Genomic DNA, 17895 nt, shown 5'->3' with positions numbered 1-17895 from the left:
TGCTGGGCTGAGCTGGCTGCAAATAGGACGAGGTTTGTCCAGGCTGGATGGGAAGGGGGCGGGGTTTATCTGGCCTGGGTGTGCAAGGGGTGGGGTTTATTTGGCCTCGGTGTGCAAGGGGTGGGGTTTAATCTAGTCTGAGTGTGTAATGGGTGGGGTTTATCTGGCCTGGGTGTGCAAGGGGTGGGGTTTATTTGGCCTCGGTGTGCAAGGGGTGGGGTTTAATCTAGTCTGAGTGTGTAATGGGTGGGGTTTATCTGGCCTGGGTGTGCAAGGGGTGGGGTTTAATCTAGTCTGAGTGTGTAATGGGTGGGGTTTATCTGGCCTGGGTGTGCAAGGGGTGGGGTTTATCTGGCCTCCGTGTACAAGGGGTGGGGTTTATCTGGCCTGGGTGTGCAAGGGGTGGGGTTTATCTGGCCTCCGTGTACAAGGGGCGGGGTTTATCTGGCCTGGGTGTGCAAGGGGTGGGGTTTATCTGGCCTCCGTGTACAAGGGGTGGGGTTTATCTGGCCTGGGTGTGCAAGGGGTGGGGTTTAATCTAGTCTGAGTGTGTAATGGGTGGGGTTTATCTAGCCTGGGTGTGCAAGGGGTGGGGTTTATCTGGCCTGGGTGTGCAAGGGGTGGGGTTTAATCTAGTCTGAGTGTGTAATGGGTGGGGTTTATCTAGCCTGGGTGTGCAAGGGGTGGGGTTTATCTGGCCTGGGTGTGCAAGGGGTGGGGTTTAATCTAGTCTGAGTGTGTAATGGGTGGGGTTTATCTGGCCTCCGTGTACAAGGGGTGGGGTTTATCTAGTCTGAGTGTGTAATGGGTGGGGTTTATCTGGCCTCCGTGTACAAGGGGTGGGGTTTATCTGGCCTCCGTGTACAAGGGGTGGGGTTTATCTGGCCTGGGTGTGCAAGGGGCGGGGTTTATCTGGCCTGGGTGTGTAATGGGCGGGATTTATCTAGCCTGGGTGTGCAAGGGGCGGGGTTTATCTGGCCTGAGGGTGTAATGGGCGGGGTTTATCTGACCTGGGGGTATGTCTACACTACAAAGTTAGTTCGAACAAACGGACGTTAGTTCGAACTAACTTTCATAGGCGCTACACTAGCGCTCCGTTAGTTCGAACTTAATTCGAACTAGCGGAGCGCTTAGTTCGAACTAGGTAAACCTCATTTTACGAGGATTAAGCCTAGTTCGAACTAGCTAGTTCGAATTAAGGGCTGTGTAGCCCCTTAATTCGAACTAGTGGGAGGCTAGCCCTCCCCAGCTTTCCCTGGTGGCCACTCTGGCCAACACCAGGGAAACTCTATGCCCCCCTCCCGGCCCCAGAGCCCTTAAAGGGCCACGGGCTGGCTACACAGTTTGTGCCAGTTGCAAGGCTGCCAGCACCCGTGCCAGCAGACCCTGCACCTGACACCCATGAGCCAGCCACCCGAGGACACCCAGCCCTCCACTGCTCCCCAGGACCAGCCTGGCGGCTCCCAGGAGCCTGCCCGGGGACGCAAGAGGCGGGTGCCCACCTGGTCAAGTGCGGAGATCGTGGACCTCATCCAGGTCTGGGGGGAAGCCTCCAATGTCCACGATCTCCGCACTAGCCACCGGAACGCGGCCGCATGGCTGCCAGCCTGGCCGCCAGGGGCCACCAGCGCAGCCGGGAGCAGGTGCGCTGCAAAATCAAAGATCTGCGGCAGTCCTACTCCCGGGCCTGCCAGCCAGGGGCCGACCCAGAGGCCTGCCCCCACTTCCAGGCTCTGGACCGCCTCCTGGGGGCTCATGCCGTCCCTGCCCCCCGGGACGTGATAGACCCCGGGGCAGAGGGACCGCTCCAGGAGACGGAGGAGGACGAGGAGGGCTCTGAGAGCCAGGAGCCTGCCGCCAGCCTGCCCAGGACCCGGGACCCCCGAGGCACCCCACAGAGCCGCTCGCCTGTGTCGTCCGAGGCCGGGGAGGCGTCCACCTGTGAGTACCCTCGTGTTCCCCTTATGTGTACGGGGGGCTGGGGCGAGAGGGAGCCCCGGGACCGTGCGCCTGGGCCTTGCCCACCACGGAGCAGCATCTGGGGATCCTGCAGGGGCCCTGGCCTTGCAGAGGGGAGCTGGGTTTCACACACCTGGGCCCCTGGGGTAATTGACCGCTGGTCTTGTTGCACCACAGCCGCAGCACCTGGGCCTGCAGGGCGCACCACACCGCCTGCAGCAGCCGCCCGCGCCCGGGCAAGCAGGAGAGCCAGAAATGAGGAGGAGTACCAGAGGCAGCACCTCCGGTTCCTGGACCGACAGCTCCGCACCCAGGACCACTGGGTCCAGGAGGACCTCAGGCTGCGCCAGAGGAGTCTGGAGGCCCTGGAGGAGCATGGCCGTGCCCTGCGAGGCCACCTCCAGAGCCTGCTCGACCGCTTCCCAATTCCTCCTGCTCCTGCTCCCCTTGCTGCTCCCCCTGTTCCCTCTGCTCCCCCTCCTGCTCCCGCTCCTGCTTCCTCCACACCCCCCGTCCCTCCTGCCCCCCCTCCACAACCATTCCCCACCGACGACCCCGGACCCGCAGTGTGGCGAGACGGGAGAGGCAACCGGACTCCCACCCCTGAGCTTTCCTTTCCCTTCCTCCCTTCCCTCCCCTTCCAGCTCCCTCGTCCCAGGTTTCCCCCTCCCCTCTCCCACCCTCATTCCTCCCTTCCCCCACCCCAGTTATGTGAAATAAACATACGTTTTTGTTTGAAAAACAGGTGTCTTTATTTTACAGTAGATAGGGAGGGGAAAGGGGAAGGGGGGTAGGGTGGAAGAAGGCCCCAGTGGGGCATGCAGGGAGAGGTCAGTCCTCCTCCTCCTCCACCAGGAAGCTCTCCCGCAGGGCTTCCCGGATCCGGATGGCCCCCCGCTGGGCTTCCCGGACGGCGGTGGTGCGGGGCTGACCGTAGTGTCCAGCCATGCGGTCAGCCTCAGCCACCCCCCTTTCGCTCACACAAATTGTGGAGCACACAACATGCTGCCACCACAGGAGGGATGTTGTGCTCGGCCAGGTCCAGACGGGTGAGGAGACATCAAAAGCGGGCTTTCAGTCGCCCGAAGGCCCCCTCCACCATGATGCAGGCCCTGGTCAGCCTGGCATTGAAGGCCTGGCGGGAGGGATTGAGGTGCCCCGTGTAGGGCTTCATGAGCCACGGCTGCAGTGGGTAGGCGGCATCCCCCACCAGGCACACGGGCATGTCCACGTCCCCGACCCTGATGTGGCGGTCGGGGAAGAAGGTCCCGGCTTGCAGCCGCTGGCACACGGAGGAGTTGCGGTACACCCGGGCGTCGTGTGCTTTGCCGGACCAGCCCACATTAATGTCCGTGAACTGGCCCCGGTGGTCACACACAGCCTGCAGGAGGATGGAGAAGTACCCCTTGCGGTTGACGTACCGGGACGCCTGGTGTTCCGAGGCATGGATGGGGATCTGCGTCCCGTCGATGGCCCCCCCGCAGTTGGGGAAGCCGAGGGCGCCGAATCCCTGGATGACAGCGTCCGGGTCGGCGAGGCGGACCACCCTGCGGAGCAGCACCCGGTTGATGGCCTTGACCACCTGTGGAGAGAGACACAGCAAAGCGCCAATCAGTTTTGCGCCCGGGTGGCTGGGAGCGTTCGTGCCCTGGCAGTGCCCCGCGCCCCACTCCCGGAAGCAACCCCCTGGCGGCGTGTAGTACGGCCGGGACAGCCCGACCCCTCCGGTGCGGGGCGCTTTCGCCTCCTCCCGCCCCCCCTTTGTCCCTGGGGCGGCCCATCCCCTCCTCGCAGCCCCCCTCCCCCTCCGGCGCAGTGGCCGACGAGTGCCGTACCTGCATGAGCACCGCTCCGACGGTGGATCTCCCCATGCCGAACTGGTTCCCGACGGATCGGTAGCTGTCCGGCGTGGACAGCTTCCATAGGGCGATGGCCACCCGCTTCTGGAGGGGGATGGCGGGCCTCATGCGAGTGTCCCTTCTGCGCAGAGCAGGGACGAGCCACTCGCAGAGCTCCAGGAAGGTGTCCCTCCTCATCCTGAAGTTCTGGGTCCACTGTCGGTCCTCCCAGCGCTCCAGGACGATGCGGTCCCACCAGTCGGTGCTGGTGTCCAGACGCCAGACGCGGCGGCGCACGCCAGTGCCGGGGCGCCGCCGCGGCTCCTCCACGGCCCCCAGGGCAGCCAGGTGGAGAGGCAGGGGGCTGACGTGCACCAGGAGGTGCCAGGCAGCCTCGAGCCATTGGTGGCAGGCTTGCAGCAGCAAGTCCAGAACGTGCACCAGAAGGTGCAGGGCGAGCTCTGGCTCCATGTTGCCACCTGCGGCGGCCCCCCTGAAGGGAAGCACCGACACAGACGGGCACAGAGACTGACGCTTTGCTGTCCCTCGGCGAGGTTGGCAAGGAAGCAGGAAAAGCTGAGAACCGGCTGTCCAGGGGGTTCCCTTTAAGCACGAGCCTCAGATAGCCTCAGACAGCAGCCACACAAAGCAACTGCTGACCTGATGCCCTGCCAGAACCGGTTTCAGCTGCCCTTAAATGCCCCCCTGCGTCCAATCAGTGTGGACGCGCTAGTTCGAATTAGCAAAACGCTAATTCGAACTAGTTTTTAGTTCTAGACACGTTAGTTCGAATTAGCTTAGTTCGAATTAACTAAGTTAGTTCGAATTAGCGCTGTAGTGTAGACGTACCCTGGGTGTGCAAGGGGCGGGGTTTATCTGGCCTCAGTGTGCAAGGGGCGGGGTTTATCTGGTCTGGGTGTGCAAGGGGCGGGATTTATCTACTCTGGGTGTGCAATGGGTGCAGTTTATCTGGCCTGGCCGCGCAAGGAGACAGATTTTGTCCAAGCTGTTGAATGCAAACCAGTCCTGGGGGTCTCCCAACCTCTCCCCCTTGGCCTGCCGCTGGGGGAGGGGTCATGCACCCTGCTGGCCCCAATCCACCCATCATGCCTAGGCCCAGGCAGGCTCCTCTCCCATGGCTCCATTTGGAGCTGAGATCGATTGGGGGAGGGATCCCTGTCAGCTGCAAGCTGCCCAGGGCTCAGGGAAGGTGGCTGCTGGGCCATTGCCCTAGTTGGAGGAAACAGATGTGGAGAAGGGAGTAGAGTCTAGTGGCTATAGCGGGGACAGCTGGGCTATAGCGGGGACAGCTGGGCCATGTAGCTCAGCTCTGAGGCAGTGATGTGAGAAGCCCCCAGGAGGGGGGGTGGGGACAGTGACATGTCTGGACACTCGCCTCGCCCGGCTCCCGGGGGACTGGCAGATGCTAAATCTCTTTCCATCCCTGTGATTCAGTGGGTGGCCCCGGCTGCTCCGTGATTTATTGATCCTGGGCTCCATCCAGCTCCCGCCTCCCTTGGCCTCCCGGCCCTTCGCTCTCCGGCTTCTATTCCAGTCAGCTTCCGCCGGGCCGCGTTATCAGGCAGCTCACGGCAGCTCCCCGCCCGGGCGCGGAGCATGAGACAGTCCCTGCCTTGCAGCGCTCGCCGTCTGAATGCACAAAGAGCGGCAGGGGAAACTGAGGCACCGCCAGGCCTCAGAACTGAGGGCGCCCGGCCTGGCCCGTGAGAAGCTGGGCCCCATCACAGGGGCCAGAATGTTCCCTGCCCCCACCCTTTCTCTGTGGGAGCTGGAGGAGGGGTCCCCAAGGGACCGGCAGCTGTCAGGGGGAGCAGACTATAAGCCAGCTGTGGGCAGAGGGCCGGGCAGAGATGAATGCACACAAAAGGCCTGGCTGATCTGCATGCACAGAGGCCCGTTCAGCCCACTCACTTGGCCATGGCACCTCCGGCCGCAGGATGCTGGGAGCCCGTGTCCCACCCTTTGCGGCATGGGGCTTCCTGGGGCCGTGACCGGACTTTGGCCCTACCGGCTCAGCGGCCCGCCCTGCGTGACCTTTCCCAGGGCCCGGATCCAGCGCCGCTCACTGCGCCCAGCATCCTGGGGCCGGGCTCCCAAAGCCCCTAGGCACCATCCCCACTGCCATAGGGAAAGGCCAGCGCCTCGCCCTGCTCCCCGCAGCGCCCCCTGCTGGGAAAGGCTGGGACTGCAGTGGCTGGATATAAGGTGCCCATATAAGGTGCTGGGATGTGGGGTGTGGCCAGGTGAAGGGGACAGCTCCCCCTATGCCCCCCTGTGGTGTTGGGAATGGGGTGCGGCCAGGTGAGAGGGACGGTTCCCCCTAGTCCCCCCTGTGGTGTTGGGAAGAGGGGTGTGGCCTGGTTTGAGGGGAGAGCGCCCTCTAGTGCCCATGTAGGGAGCTGGGATGTGGGGTGTGGCCAGGTGAGAGGGACGGCACCCCTACTGCCCCCTGTGGTGTTGGGTAGTGAGGTGTGTCCTGGTTTGAGGGTGAGAGCGCCCCCTAGTGCCCATATAGGGTGCTGGGATGTGGGGTGTGGCCAAGTGAAGGGGACAACGCCCCCTACTGCCCTCCTGTGGTGTTGGGAAGTGGGGTGTGGCCTGGTTTGAGGGGAGAGTGCCCCCTAGTGCCCATATAGGGTGCTGGGATGTGGGGTGTGGCCAAGTGAATGGGACAACGCCCCCTACTGCCCCCCTGTGGTATTGGGAAGTGGGGTGTGGCCTGGTTTGAGGGGAGAGCGCCCCCTAGTGCCCATATAAGGTGCTGGGATGTGGGGTGTGGCCAGGTGAGGGGGACAGCGCCCCCTAGTGCTCCCCTGTAGTGTTGGGAAGTGGAATGTGGGCAGGTGAGGGGAGACAGCGCCCCCTAGGGGCTTGCTGGAGATTGCCCTCTTAGCAGGGATCACTCCCTCAGCCTAGGACAGCCTCCCTTGGCAAGGGCTCGGTGTGGCCTGCACCGGGCCGGGCTGCGAGTTCATGCATGTCAGTGCACATGCGTGTGAGACAGGCCCAGGCTGCTCCCACCCCACAGTGGAGGGGGCTGAGCTGGAGCAAGGGCCACTCTAGACTCTGCCTGTAGACAAGGCTCCCAGCGGGATCTCAGCTGGGTAACGCCCCCTCCCCCGAAAGATGGGGGGCTCCGTGGCTCAGCAGGAGCCAGGGGTCACTGGGCTCGGGGGACAGACCTCCCCTCCCACCCCCAGAGACAGGGCCCCCTCTGCATCAGGACCAAGGGCACCGGCAGAGCCTGGAGGAGGGGAGCCCAGGGCTAGGCTGGCAGGGGGCTGCTGGGAGTGATGGGGGGGCACAGGCAGAGCTGGAGTGGGGCATGGCAGGGCGAGGAGGGGGAGCAAAGCTGTGGGATCTGCCTGCCCTGGGGGAGTACAAGACCCTCTCACCCCTGTCCTCCAAGCCACCCCACTGTGACGGGTTGCAACTGAACCCTGTGTGGGGCCGGACCCGTGGTTCCCTGCAGGGCAGGCCTGGCCCGGCAAGGAAAAGGATTTCTGCTGATGCCAATTGCGGGAAACAGGCCGTCGCGCCCGGCCCGCGGGGCCTGCGCCAGCTGCTGCCCAGGAAGTACAGGGCTGCGGTCCCACCCGTCCCTCGCCCCTGCCCAGGGGGAAGCAGAAGGTAAATAACTTAATTACATAACTTCCTTAATTACCGGGAAGACACGTACCCTGCGCCCATCCTGTGCCCTCCAGCCAGCTGGCAGATGTGCCCGCCATTCCAGGCTGGGTTAGTGGAGAGAGGGCGGTGAGCTTTCCTGCAGCAGTGCTCCCACCAGGGGCTGAGGCGCTGCGAGCTTCCTCGTGGCAGTGCCCTCTGCATCCAGCTGCCCTGGCTAATGCTAGATGAGATTCACTGCAAAGCAGCTTACATCACTTGGGCACAGACAGGGCACTTCTATGGGGAAGCTCACAGCACCGGAGCCCCCAGCTTGACGCTGACATGGCAGTGGGTTAGAGATACCCATCATCCTCTGCTCCAGCTTTTTTCCCCCTTTGGCGTGCCCGGCTTGGGGGGCCCCTCTGCCAGTGGGGCCAGGGTGCACCAGTGTTTGGAAAATTGGTGAAGGGGGGGAGCAGATAGGGACCTCCTTGGGACTCAGCTGGAGGAGGGGGGTACATGCCAGACTGTATCACTGGGCCCCCTCCCTCATATCCTTCCACCTCTAGGGGCCCTTTTCTGCCCCCTTTCTCCTGCTCATACTATTTCTGCCTCTAGGGCCCCTTCACTCTCTCATATGGACTCATATGGCCTACCTCTCTCATAAGGACTCTACTTCCCAGCCTCCCCGCCTGTATCCTTCCGCCTCTAGGGACCCCTTCACTCGCCCCTACCTTCACCCATATCCTTCCACCTCTAGGGACCCCTTCACTCACTTCTCAACCCCGCCTGTATCCTTCTGCCTCTAGGGACCCCTTCACTTGCCCCTACCTCCACCTGTATCCTTCCGCCTCTAGGGACCCCTTCACTTACCTCCTCACCTGTATCCTTCCACCTCTAGGGGACCCCTTCACTCGCCTCCTCACCTGTATCCTTCCACCCCTAGGACCCCTTCACTCACCCCTTCCTCCCACCTGTATCCTTCCACCTCTAGGGACCCCTTCACTCACCTCCTATCCCTGCCTGTATCCTTCTGCCTCTAGGGACCCCTTCACTCACCCCTTCCTCCCACCTGTATCCTTGCGCCTCTAGGGACCCCTTCACTCCCCTCCCCCCAGCCTGTATCCTTCCATCTCTAGGGACCCCTTCACTCACCCCCACACCTCTATCCTTCTCCTTCTAGGGACCCTTTCACTGCCCCTCCCCATGTGTATACTTCTGGATATGGCACATCCCAGGTCTCCAAACACCCATGGGGAGGCAGCGGGGGGGGGGAGGTGTATGGGGGGGGCATATCCCAGGTCTCTCCACATCCACAGGGAGGCGGGAGGGGCAGTGACAGCCACATATGGGGCAGCCCCTTTTCCTTCCAGAGTAGAAGTGTCTGGACTGGATCCATGGGGAAGGGGGTTTCCTGCCTAGGGCGAGGCTGCTGGGCATGGGCTGAGCCTGGGGAGAGGGTCTCTCTGCTGCAGCTCCCCCCCCCCCCCCACCCATTGGGCTCTCCCTCCCAGCAGACACCGCCCAGGGAGTCAGGCAGGATTGCTACTGGGCCAGGATGGTGCTAGAAGGGGATATTGGGGGGACTTGTCCAGAGGTCCCTGGAATATGGGTGGAGGGAAGGGAGCATGGTGCCCTCCACCCCCACTTCTGCTTTCAGAGAGAAGGTGGGATGCCTGGTTGGCTGGACCTGTTGATCTGATCTGGCCTGGGTTCAGTCAGACCTGATGTTCCGTGTGTCATGGCCCCTATACTGCCAGCCGCTCGCAGGGAGTCTCCTTAAGCTAGAGTGGCATTTGCAGCAGCTGAGCTGTGTCCCCATGGTGGTTGTTCCCCCAAGTGGCTCCAGATGACCCCAGGGGAGGGGGGGACCATGCCCCCAGCCTCTGAGCGAATGCAGAGATGGGGCAGCAGGGTGGGTCGGTCTGGCAGCAGGAGGGAACAGCAGGGCCTGGGTGTCTCAGTGCCCAGTGACCTGTGAGAAGGGAAATAGGGCTCCACCAAGCTCAGCCCCATCAGCTCGGCTAAAGGACGGCGGACGCCCTTGCTCGGCCCCGAGGGGCACTGGCAGGGGTGGAGGTGGGGAACCCCCCTCCCCAGAGTGTGGGCCTGGACCGTTACATGGGCAGAAGGAATGTTTCATGCGGGTGGAGGCAGCTGCGGGAGGTAGCATGGACAGAGCCAAGCTCTGAGTTTCGTCCCTCCGTGCCTCCATTTTCCCACCTGGGAAATGGGGTTGAAGATACTGAGCCCCTGGGGAAAGCACTGGGGATTGTTTTGGGTTTGGGCTGTCTCCAATGCTGTCCTCCATTCATGCAGCCCCTGGCGCTTGCAGGCACAGCACCGACGTAACAGGGCAGCCGCCTTTGGGGAGGAGAGGAGTGGATTGCTGCACAGTAAAGAGTGGGGAAAGGAACTCTAAAATGCCCAGCAATCATCCGTCTCCAACAGGAATCCCTCTAATTTTTTTCATTCACGTGCAGAATAAATTTTATTACTTGCACCCAGGCATGTGCAGATGTGCACCACTAGTAGAAAGACATGCTGCCCTCTCTGTTGATCAGCAGGGAGGCATTTGAATCTCTCCCGAGTGGCTGCCCAAGCGCACAGCTTAACAGAGAACCCTGGCAGGAAGGAATTCACTGGCAGGACTCCTGGGTTCTATCCAGGTTTGGGGGTAGGACAGTGGGGGGTCTAGTGGATTAAAGTGGCGGCTGGGAATCAGGACTTGTGGGTTCTATCCCCAGCTCTGGAAACAGAGTGGGGGGGGGGTCTAGTGGCTACAGTTGGGGGCAGAGGATGGGAGTCGAGATACCAGTGCTGTGTGCCTCAGTTTCCCTCAGTCTCACCCCACTCCCCCAGCCCTGCAACAACTGGATCACGGGGGGGGGAATGGAAGTCAGGATGTGACACCTGTCCCCTCTACCTTGTTCTTTCATCCCCCAGCGTTCGTATTCGCTGATCCTGGAAGCCTGGGATGCTGACAACACGACTGGCCCTGACACACAAGGTAAGGCACCCCCCGTTGGCCAGCGCCCCCTCCCCCCCCCTCCTGGGGCTGGATTGGAGCCAGTGCTCCCTAGAGGGGAAAGGCCTCATGCCTCATTCCCCACCCTCCCAAGCCAACCGAGGAGGGGAGCCGCTGGTGCCGGGTGCATGAGGCCGGGCAGGGCGTGACAGGCTCCCTCTCTGGCAGGCGGGTCCCTGGTGGAGCGGGTGACGCGCTCGGGGATGCTGAACCCGGACGAGGGCTGGCAGGATTTCCAGCACCACGGGCGGGGCACGGCGCTGGAGTACCGGCTGCGGGTGCGCTGCGCCCCCCACTACTACGGCGCCGCCTGCAACCGCCTGTGCCGGCCCCGCGACGATTTCTTCGGCCACCACCGCTGCGAGGCCGGCGGCAGCAAGGTCTGTCTGGACGGCTGGACGGGAGCGCAGTGCACTCAGGGTACGTGGCTGGGCATGGTGTCCCCAGGAACCGAAGGGGTGCGTGGGGGGCATGGTGCCCAGGGGAGCAGGTGGCCATGGAGGAAGGGGGAGGTGATGGGGGCTATTCCCGCCCTTCACCCCCCTCCCGTTTCTCTCCCAGCCGTTTGCCACCAGGACTGCCACCAGCTCCACGGTTTCTGCGAGGCGCCCGGAGAGTGCACGTGAGTGAGACGGGCCCCGATCTCGGCCCCCCCCCCCACCCCCGACTTCCTACGAAGGACAGATCTGGGGGGAGGGGCTGTGTGTCTGGTGGCTCCCCACAGCCGGAGCCCAGCCCAAGCGTGCCCCTGCGGCTGGCCCGGCTCGCCGGTGGGCAGGACCGGAGGCACTGCAGAGGCCAGGCTGCCTTCTGCCCCCTGCCCTTGGGGGAGGAAGCAGCCGGCTAGGCAGGGAGGGGAACACTGGGCGTTTTCCTGTGCGGACGAGGCTTCGCAGGGCAGGGAACCAGCCAGGGCAAACCTGCCCGCCTCCCTCCCTCCCTGTGCAGAACTAGGGATAGAACCCAGGAGTCCTGGCTCCCAGCCCCCCCCCCCCCCCACTCACCACTAGACTCCCCTCCCCTCTCAGGCAGCTGCCCCTAACGCTAATCTCCCTGCCCAGTTCCCTTCCCCCAGACCCCCCAATAAGGCATCATGGGACTCTCTACCACCCCCTCGGGGCTCCAGCTCCCCCTGGGCATCCCATCCCCCACCATAGGGAACCTCAGGGCCGGAGATTGCTTGGGGGTGGGGGGTCACAAGCAGAGACACCTCCTCCCCCGCAGGCCCAGCGCCGGCGCCCCCGTGGCCCACAGGAGACAAGATGCCCCTGGCTGTTCAGAGGGAGGCTCCCTGCTAGGTTGGGTTCCTCCCCCTTCTTTCCCCCCCTTTCCTCTCCCGTGTGTCCATCTTCCCCCCCCCCTCCCCCCGGGCGTCTCCGCAGGTGTCACTACGGCTGGACGGGCCCCAACTGCGACGAATGCATCCCCTTCCCTGGCTGCCTGCACGGCACCTGCACGGAGCCCTGGAAGTGCGACTGCGACACCAACTGGGGCGGGCTGCTGTGCGACAAGGGTGAGCAGCGTCCTGCCCCACAGCCCAGCCCCCCAGCACCCCCGGCTGAGACAGCCCAGAGCTGGAGTAGCCAGGGACTACCCCACAGCCAGAGCCTACCCTGCTCCCCACAGCGCCCCCTGCTGGGAAAGCCTGGGACTGGGGTATCCAGAGGCTGCCCCAGAGCCAGTGTTCCTGCCCCACAGCGCCCCCTGCTGGGAAAGCCTGGGACTGGGGTATCCGGAGACTGCCCCAGAGCCAGTGTTCCTGCCCCACAGCGCCACCTGCTGGGAGAAGCCAGGACTGGAGTAGCTGGGGGCTCCCCTATAGCCAGCATCCCACAGTGCCCCCTGCTGGGAAAGGCTGGGACTGGGGTATCTGGAGACTGCCCCAGAGCCAGTGTTCCTGCCCCACAGCACCCCCGGCTGGGACAGCCCAGAGCTGGAGTAGCCAGGGACTACCCTACAGCCAGCTCTTGCCCTGCTCCCCACAGTGCCCCCTGCTGGGAAAGGCTGGGACTGGGGTATCCAGAGGCTGCCCCAGAGCCAGTGTTCCTGCCCCACAGCGCCCCCTGCTGGGAGAAGCCAGGACTGGAGTATCCAGAGGCTCCCCCATAGCCAGCGTCCCACAGCGCCTCCTACTGGGAGGGGCTGGGACTGGGGTATCCAGAGGCTGGGACTGGGGTATCCCACAGTGCCCCCTGCTGGGGGAGGCTGGGGCTGCAGTAGCCGGGAGCTCTCCCTAGAGCCAGCGCCCCCTGCAGTTGCTTGTCAGGGTTCCCTCTCCCCCGTGGGAGGGCAGGGCCTGACCGCAGCTGGCCGGGCTGTCTGGCCTTTGCCCGAGCTGAGCCGAGCCCTTCTCCTTCCAGACCTGAACTACTGCGGCTCCCACCGGCCCTGCCGGAACGGCGGCACCTGCACCAACACGGAGCCGGACGAGTACCAGTGCCTCTGCCCGGCCGGCTTCCGGGGCCGGGACTGCGAGAGAGGTGAGGGGGCAGCGGGCGCTGGAGAGGGGGCGTGGGATGAGGCGGGGGCGGGGGCTGGCTCGGGGAGGACCCCAGTTTCTCCGCCCCTCCTCTCGGCTGCTCTCGTGAGCTTCGGGGCACCCGAGGGTGGGGGGAACTGGGTGCCAAGGGGCCCTGTGGTAAGCCATGGGGGGAGGGAGATGGGGCGTTCAGAGGGGCAGGGAGAGAGCTGGGGGCTGGGGTTACAGGGGGAATTGGGGGTGTCCTGGGAGAAAAGGCCCAGTGTTGTGGGGAGTCGAGTGACAGGGGGGCAGGCTACCAGGGAGAGAGGCTGGGGGCGAGTGTGGCAGAGGAAGCTGAGGGGTGGGGTACAGGAGGTTGTTGGGGGGCTGGCGGGCAGGGCTGGATCCCCCCATGGCTTAGGTCGTCCCAAAGCACTTGGGGCAGGACCCATAACTCAGCCTTGGGAGGTTCCTGCCTCGGGACCCCGTGGATCGGGGTCTAGGTCCCGTCCCTGCTCAGCCGCCGGACCCTGCTCCCAGGCTCCCCGCTGCCCAGATGGGCATGTGGCATTGCTGGGCGTGATGCCCAGGCCCATGGCTGGGGCCACCCCACACGCTGCAGGGTTCCTGGGTCCGACCCTCCCTAATCGCTGCCTGTCCTGGCAGGGCTGGACGAGTGTCTGCCGGAGCCCTGCGCCCACGGCGGGACCTGCCACCCCCTCCCGGATGGGTTCAGCTGCACCTGCCCGCCCCAATGGACCGGCCAAACCTGCCAGCTGGGTGAGGTGGTACCCCAGGCACAGAGCGCAGGGGTCCCTGGCATCCCCCGTGTGCCCCCGCACTCTGCCTCCTGCCCCATGGCACCCCTCCTACTCCCATACCCTGCCCCTGCCCTGTGGCACCCCTCCTAGCCCCATACCCTGCCCTGCCCCATGGCACCCCTCCTAGCCCCATCCCCTGCCCCTGTCCCATGGAACCCCCATCCCCTGCCCCTGCCCCATGGCACCCCTCTTAGCCCCATACCCTGCCCTGCCGCATGGCACCCCTCCTAGCCCCATACCCTGCCCCTGCCCCGTGGCACCCCTCCTAGCCCCATACCCTGCCCCTGCCCCTTGGCACCCCTCCTAGCCCCATACCCTGCCCCTGCCCCATGGCACCCCTCCTAGCCCCATCCCCTGCCCCTGCCCCATGGCACCCCTCCTAGCCCCATACCCTGCCCCTGTCCCGTGGCACCCCTCCTAGCCCCATACCCTGCTCCTGTCCCATGGCACCCCCATACCCTGCCCCTGCCCCGTGGCACCCCTCCTAGCCCCATACCCTGCCCCTGTCCCATGGCACCCCCATACCCTGCCCCTGCCCCATGGCACCCCTCCTAGCCCCATACCCTGCCCCATGGCACCGCTCCTACTCCCGCACCCTGCCCCTCCCCATGGCACCCCTCCTAGCCTCGCACCCTGCCACTGCCCCATGGCACCCCCATACCCTGCCCCATGGCACCCCTCCTACCCCAACACCCTGCCACTGCCCCCATGGCATCCCTCCTACCCCCACACCCTGCCCCATGGCACCCCTCCTACTCCTGCACCCTGCCTCTGCTCCCTGCCCCATGGCACCTTTTCCTGCCCCCACACTCTGACACTACCCTCCGCTCCATGGCAACCCCTCCTCCCTCTGTGCCCTTGTGCTGTGGGTACCATCCCTTCCCCTTTTTGTGAGTCTGCAGCAGGGGGCCCTGAACTCTTCCCCAAACTGGGCCCAGGACTGGATGTGCCCCCCCCTCCCCGCAGTGCTGCCCCCAGCCGGATGGGGAGTGGGGATGAAGGGACGCCACGTCCCTGTGGCGGGGGAGGAGCTGCGTGGCTGGCCCCCAGGGACCGAGCCGAGCCGGGTGCCAGGCCCTGGGGGTCCTTCTCGGCCGTGCCCAGCCCTGACCCAGCTCACCCGCCCCCAGATGCCGACGAGTGTGAGCAAGAGCCCTGTGTGCACGCCCGGGCCTGCCGGAACCTCATCGGGGGCTACTTCTGCGACTGCCTGGAGGGCTGGGCTGGCCCCAACTGCGACGCCAGTAAGAGCCACCGGCGGGCCGGGGGGCCGGGACTGATCTGGGACGGGGGGCCCCGGCCATCACAGCTCCCAGTCCCAGGGACAAGCGCTGCCTGGGGGCCAGTCCAGGACCCGGTGGGGCCGATTCCCAGTCGCCAAGCGAGGAGGTTTTACTCACGCCCCCGATCCGCCCCCATGGGCCCTGTGGGGCAGAGAATAGCCGCTGTACTGTGAGCCCTGGCCACGCCCCCGATCCGCCCCCATGGGCCCTGGGGGGCAGGGAATAGCCACTGGACTGTGAGCCCTGGCCACGCCCCCGATCCGCCCCCATGGGCCCTGGGGGGCAGGGGACAGCCACAGCACGGTGCTTTCCACCACACCCCTGCGCCAGAGCGCTGGAGTCAGAGCCCTTCTGCCCACTCACACCCGCTGGGGGGTCCCACCTCCTTTCCGCTATGGGAGGGGCCTGAGCGTGACCGAGAATTGCCCCCCCCCCAACAGCTGGCACCGGCGGGTGCTGATCGGCAGCATAACCTCCCCCGCCCTCCTAGGCACCACCTGCCGCAGGTGGGACAGGATAGCGTGGATGGGGTTGAGGGAGGGGGGATGGTCGTGGGGCACGTGGGTTGCGGGTTTGAATCCTGCCTCACCAGGAGGCCCCAAGCTTCGAACTGGTCCCTGCCCCTCCTCCTTTTCGCCCCCATCTGGGAGGCAGTGGGAGAGCCAGGCCAGATGCCTGGGGACCCTCGGCTTGCTCCCCGGGATCCCCCCCCCATGCCGCTGCGTCTCTCCCTGACCCTCGGCCTCTCTCCATCTGCAGGAGACAACGGCTGCCCAGCTCCATGCCTCAATGGTGGGCAGTGTCAGGTGGGTGCGCGCCCCTCAGGCTCTGCCCCCCGGGAGGGATGGGGGGGGGCCCAGGCAGCTCCTCTCCCCTTTACTCCCCGCCCGGAGAGCAGAGAGCAGACAGAGGGACCTGGGAACGCAGGCAGTGGTGGGGGATGGGCATGGAGGCTGGGGGGACATGAAAGGTTAGTGGGGGATGGACACGTGGGCAACCCCAAAGGCAGGCAGTTGCAAGATGTTGGGGAGAGAAGATGGATGGGGGGGACTCAAAGGCTGGGGTGAAGGGAGGGGTTCCTGGAGGACCCCAGAGGCTGGGAAGAAAGGCAGTGGATTTGGGGGGCACCCCAGAGGCTGGGAAGAAAGGCAGTGGATTTGGGGGGAACCCCAGAGGCTGGGGGTGGGAAGGACACAGACACAGGGGGGACCCAACTGCTGGTGAGGGGGGATGAATATTGGGGGGCCCCAAAGGCTGTTGTGGAGAAGGTTCCTGGAGGTGGGGGAGAGAGGCAGTGGATTTGGGGGGAACCCCAGAGGCTGGGGGTGGGAAGGGGACAAACACGGGGGGGACCCAATTGCTGGTGGGGGGGGGGATGAATATTGGGGGGCCCCAAAGGCTGGTGTGGAGAAGGTTCCTGGAGGTGGGGGAGAGAGGCAGTGGATTTGGGGGGCACCCCAGAGGCTGGGGGTGGGAAGGACACAGACACGGGGGGACCCAACTGCTGGCGGGGGGTTGGATGAATATTGGGGGGCCCCAAAGGCTGGTGTGGAGAAGGGAGGGGTTCCTAGAGGTGGGGGAGAGAGGCAGTGGATTTGGGGGGCACCCCAGAGGCTGGGGGTGGGAAGGGGACAAACACGGGGGGGACCCAATTGCTGGTGGGGGGGTGGGTGAATATTGGGGGGCCCCAAAGGCTGGTGTGGAGAAGGGAGGGGTTCCTGGAGGTGGGGGAGAGAGGCAGTGGATTTGGGGGGAACCCCAGAGGCCGGGGGTGGGAAGGGGACAAACACGGGGGGACCCAACTGCTGGCGGGGGGTTGGATGAATATGGGGGGACCCCAAAGGCTGACACCCGGACACTTGAGGTAAATTTGCTAGTGCGGGAGGGGAACGTGCCGTGGCCACGGCCCAGGCCCTAGTGGCTTGTGTCCTACCGGCCTGGGGTCTCCGTTGCCATGTCACTGTGGGGGGGCTGCTCTCTGCTATGCCAATGCCAGTGTTCCTCCTCCCTCCCCTCCCCCCTGCAGGTGGTGGGCACCCGACACGTGTGCTCCTGTCCCGCTGGCTACACGGGCCCCGCCTGCGAGGCAGAGCTGAGCGGCTGCGCCGGCTCCCCATGCCAGCACGGGGCCCGCTGCCAGGAGACGCCGGAGGGGGGGGTGGCGTGCAGCTGCCCGCCCGGCTTCAGCGGCCCCTTCTGCGAGGTGAGAGCCGCAGGGATTCGAGAGGCAGGGGCCATGTCAGAGATGGGAGGGGTGTGGGGGCTAGTGGTTAGAGCGGAGGGGGGAGGGGCTGAGTTCCATTCCGAGGTCTAGGAGCGGGGTGGGGTCAGGTGGGTTGGTGCGTGGAGGGTGGGGGTGGCTGGAAACCAGGGCTCACTGGTCCTACTGCTGGCTGTGCCCCCCCCCCCCCCGCCTGTAACCTTCTGCAAGTCACTTCCTCCTACCCACCTTTTTGCCTCAGTTTCCCCATCTATAAAATGGGGACCGTGATCCTGGCCCAGGGAGGCTGTGCGGCTTCAATGGGCCAGATCCAGTCCAGGAAGTAGCTGGATCAGCCCTCCGTGTGGGGCTGCGTTCTCCCCTCTCCACCACCACACACGTGCGCCATGGGGCTGCCCAGACCTGAGGCCCCCTGGCCTGGCAGTCTTGGGCCCCCCTCCCCCACCCCAGCATGGGGCCAGCCAGGCCGTGTGGGGTCCTGCTAGCTCCTCTCTCCCTGTGCCCTAGGTCTGGCTGGATCTCTGCTCCCCGAACCCCTGCCCCAGAGGGGCCTCCTGCCTCAGTGGGGCAGGCAGCTACGTGTGTTCCTGCCCCGAGGGCGATTGTGCAGGTACAGCCGGGTGGCAGTGGCTATGGGCCAGGCACGGTGGGGGG

The 17895-nt window shown here is 64.9% G+C and overlaps 1 protein-coding gene across 3 annotated transcripts in view; it reads left to right on the top strand.

Moving 5' to 3' along the window:
- Nucleotides 1-17895, top strand: part of LOC112546544 (protein jagged-2-like) — a 34196-nt gene that overhangs the window by 14552 nt on the left and 1749 nt on the right. For all 3 annotated transcript variants that reach the window (XM_075915257.1, XM_075915258.1, XM_075915256.1), the window contains 10 exons: nucleotides 10374-10437; nucleotides 10624-10875; nucleotides 11017-11077; nucleotides 11838-11968; nucleotides 12816-12935; nucleotides 13583-13696; nucleotides 14868-14981; nucleotides 15780-15826; nucleotides 17047-17223; nucleotides 17749-17851. In XM_075915257.1, coding sequence (XP_075771372.1) covers nucleotides 10374-10437; nucleotides 10624-10875; nucleotides 11017-11077; nucleotides 11838-11968; nucleotides 12816-12935; nucleotides 13583-13696; nucleotides 14868-14981; nucleotides 15780-15826; nucleotides 17047-17223; nucleotides 17749-17851 — 1183 coding nt within the window. The remainder of the gene's footprint in view (nucleotides 1-10373; nucleotides 10438-10623; nucleotides 10876-11016; nucleotides 11078-11837; nucleotides 11969-12815; nucleotides 12936-13582; nucleotides 13697-14867; nucleotides 14982-15779; nucleotides 15827-17046; nucleotides 17224-17748; nucleotides 17852-17895) is intronic.

Source organism: Pelodiscus sinensis, unplaced genomic scaffold (assembly GCF_049634645.1).
Source record: "Pelodiscus sinensis isolate JC-2024 unplaced genomic scaffold, ASM4963464v1 ctg34, whole genome shotgun sequence".
Taxonomy (NCBI): Eukaryota; Metazoa; Chordata; order Testudines; family Trionychidae; genus Pelodiscus; species Pelodiscus sinensis.
Note: the sequence above shows the minus strand (reverse complement) of the source record. Positions and strands in the feature narration are given on the sequence as shown.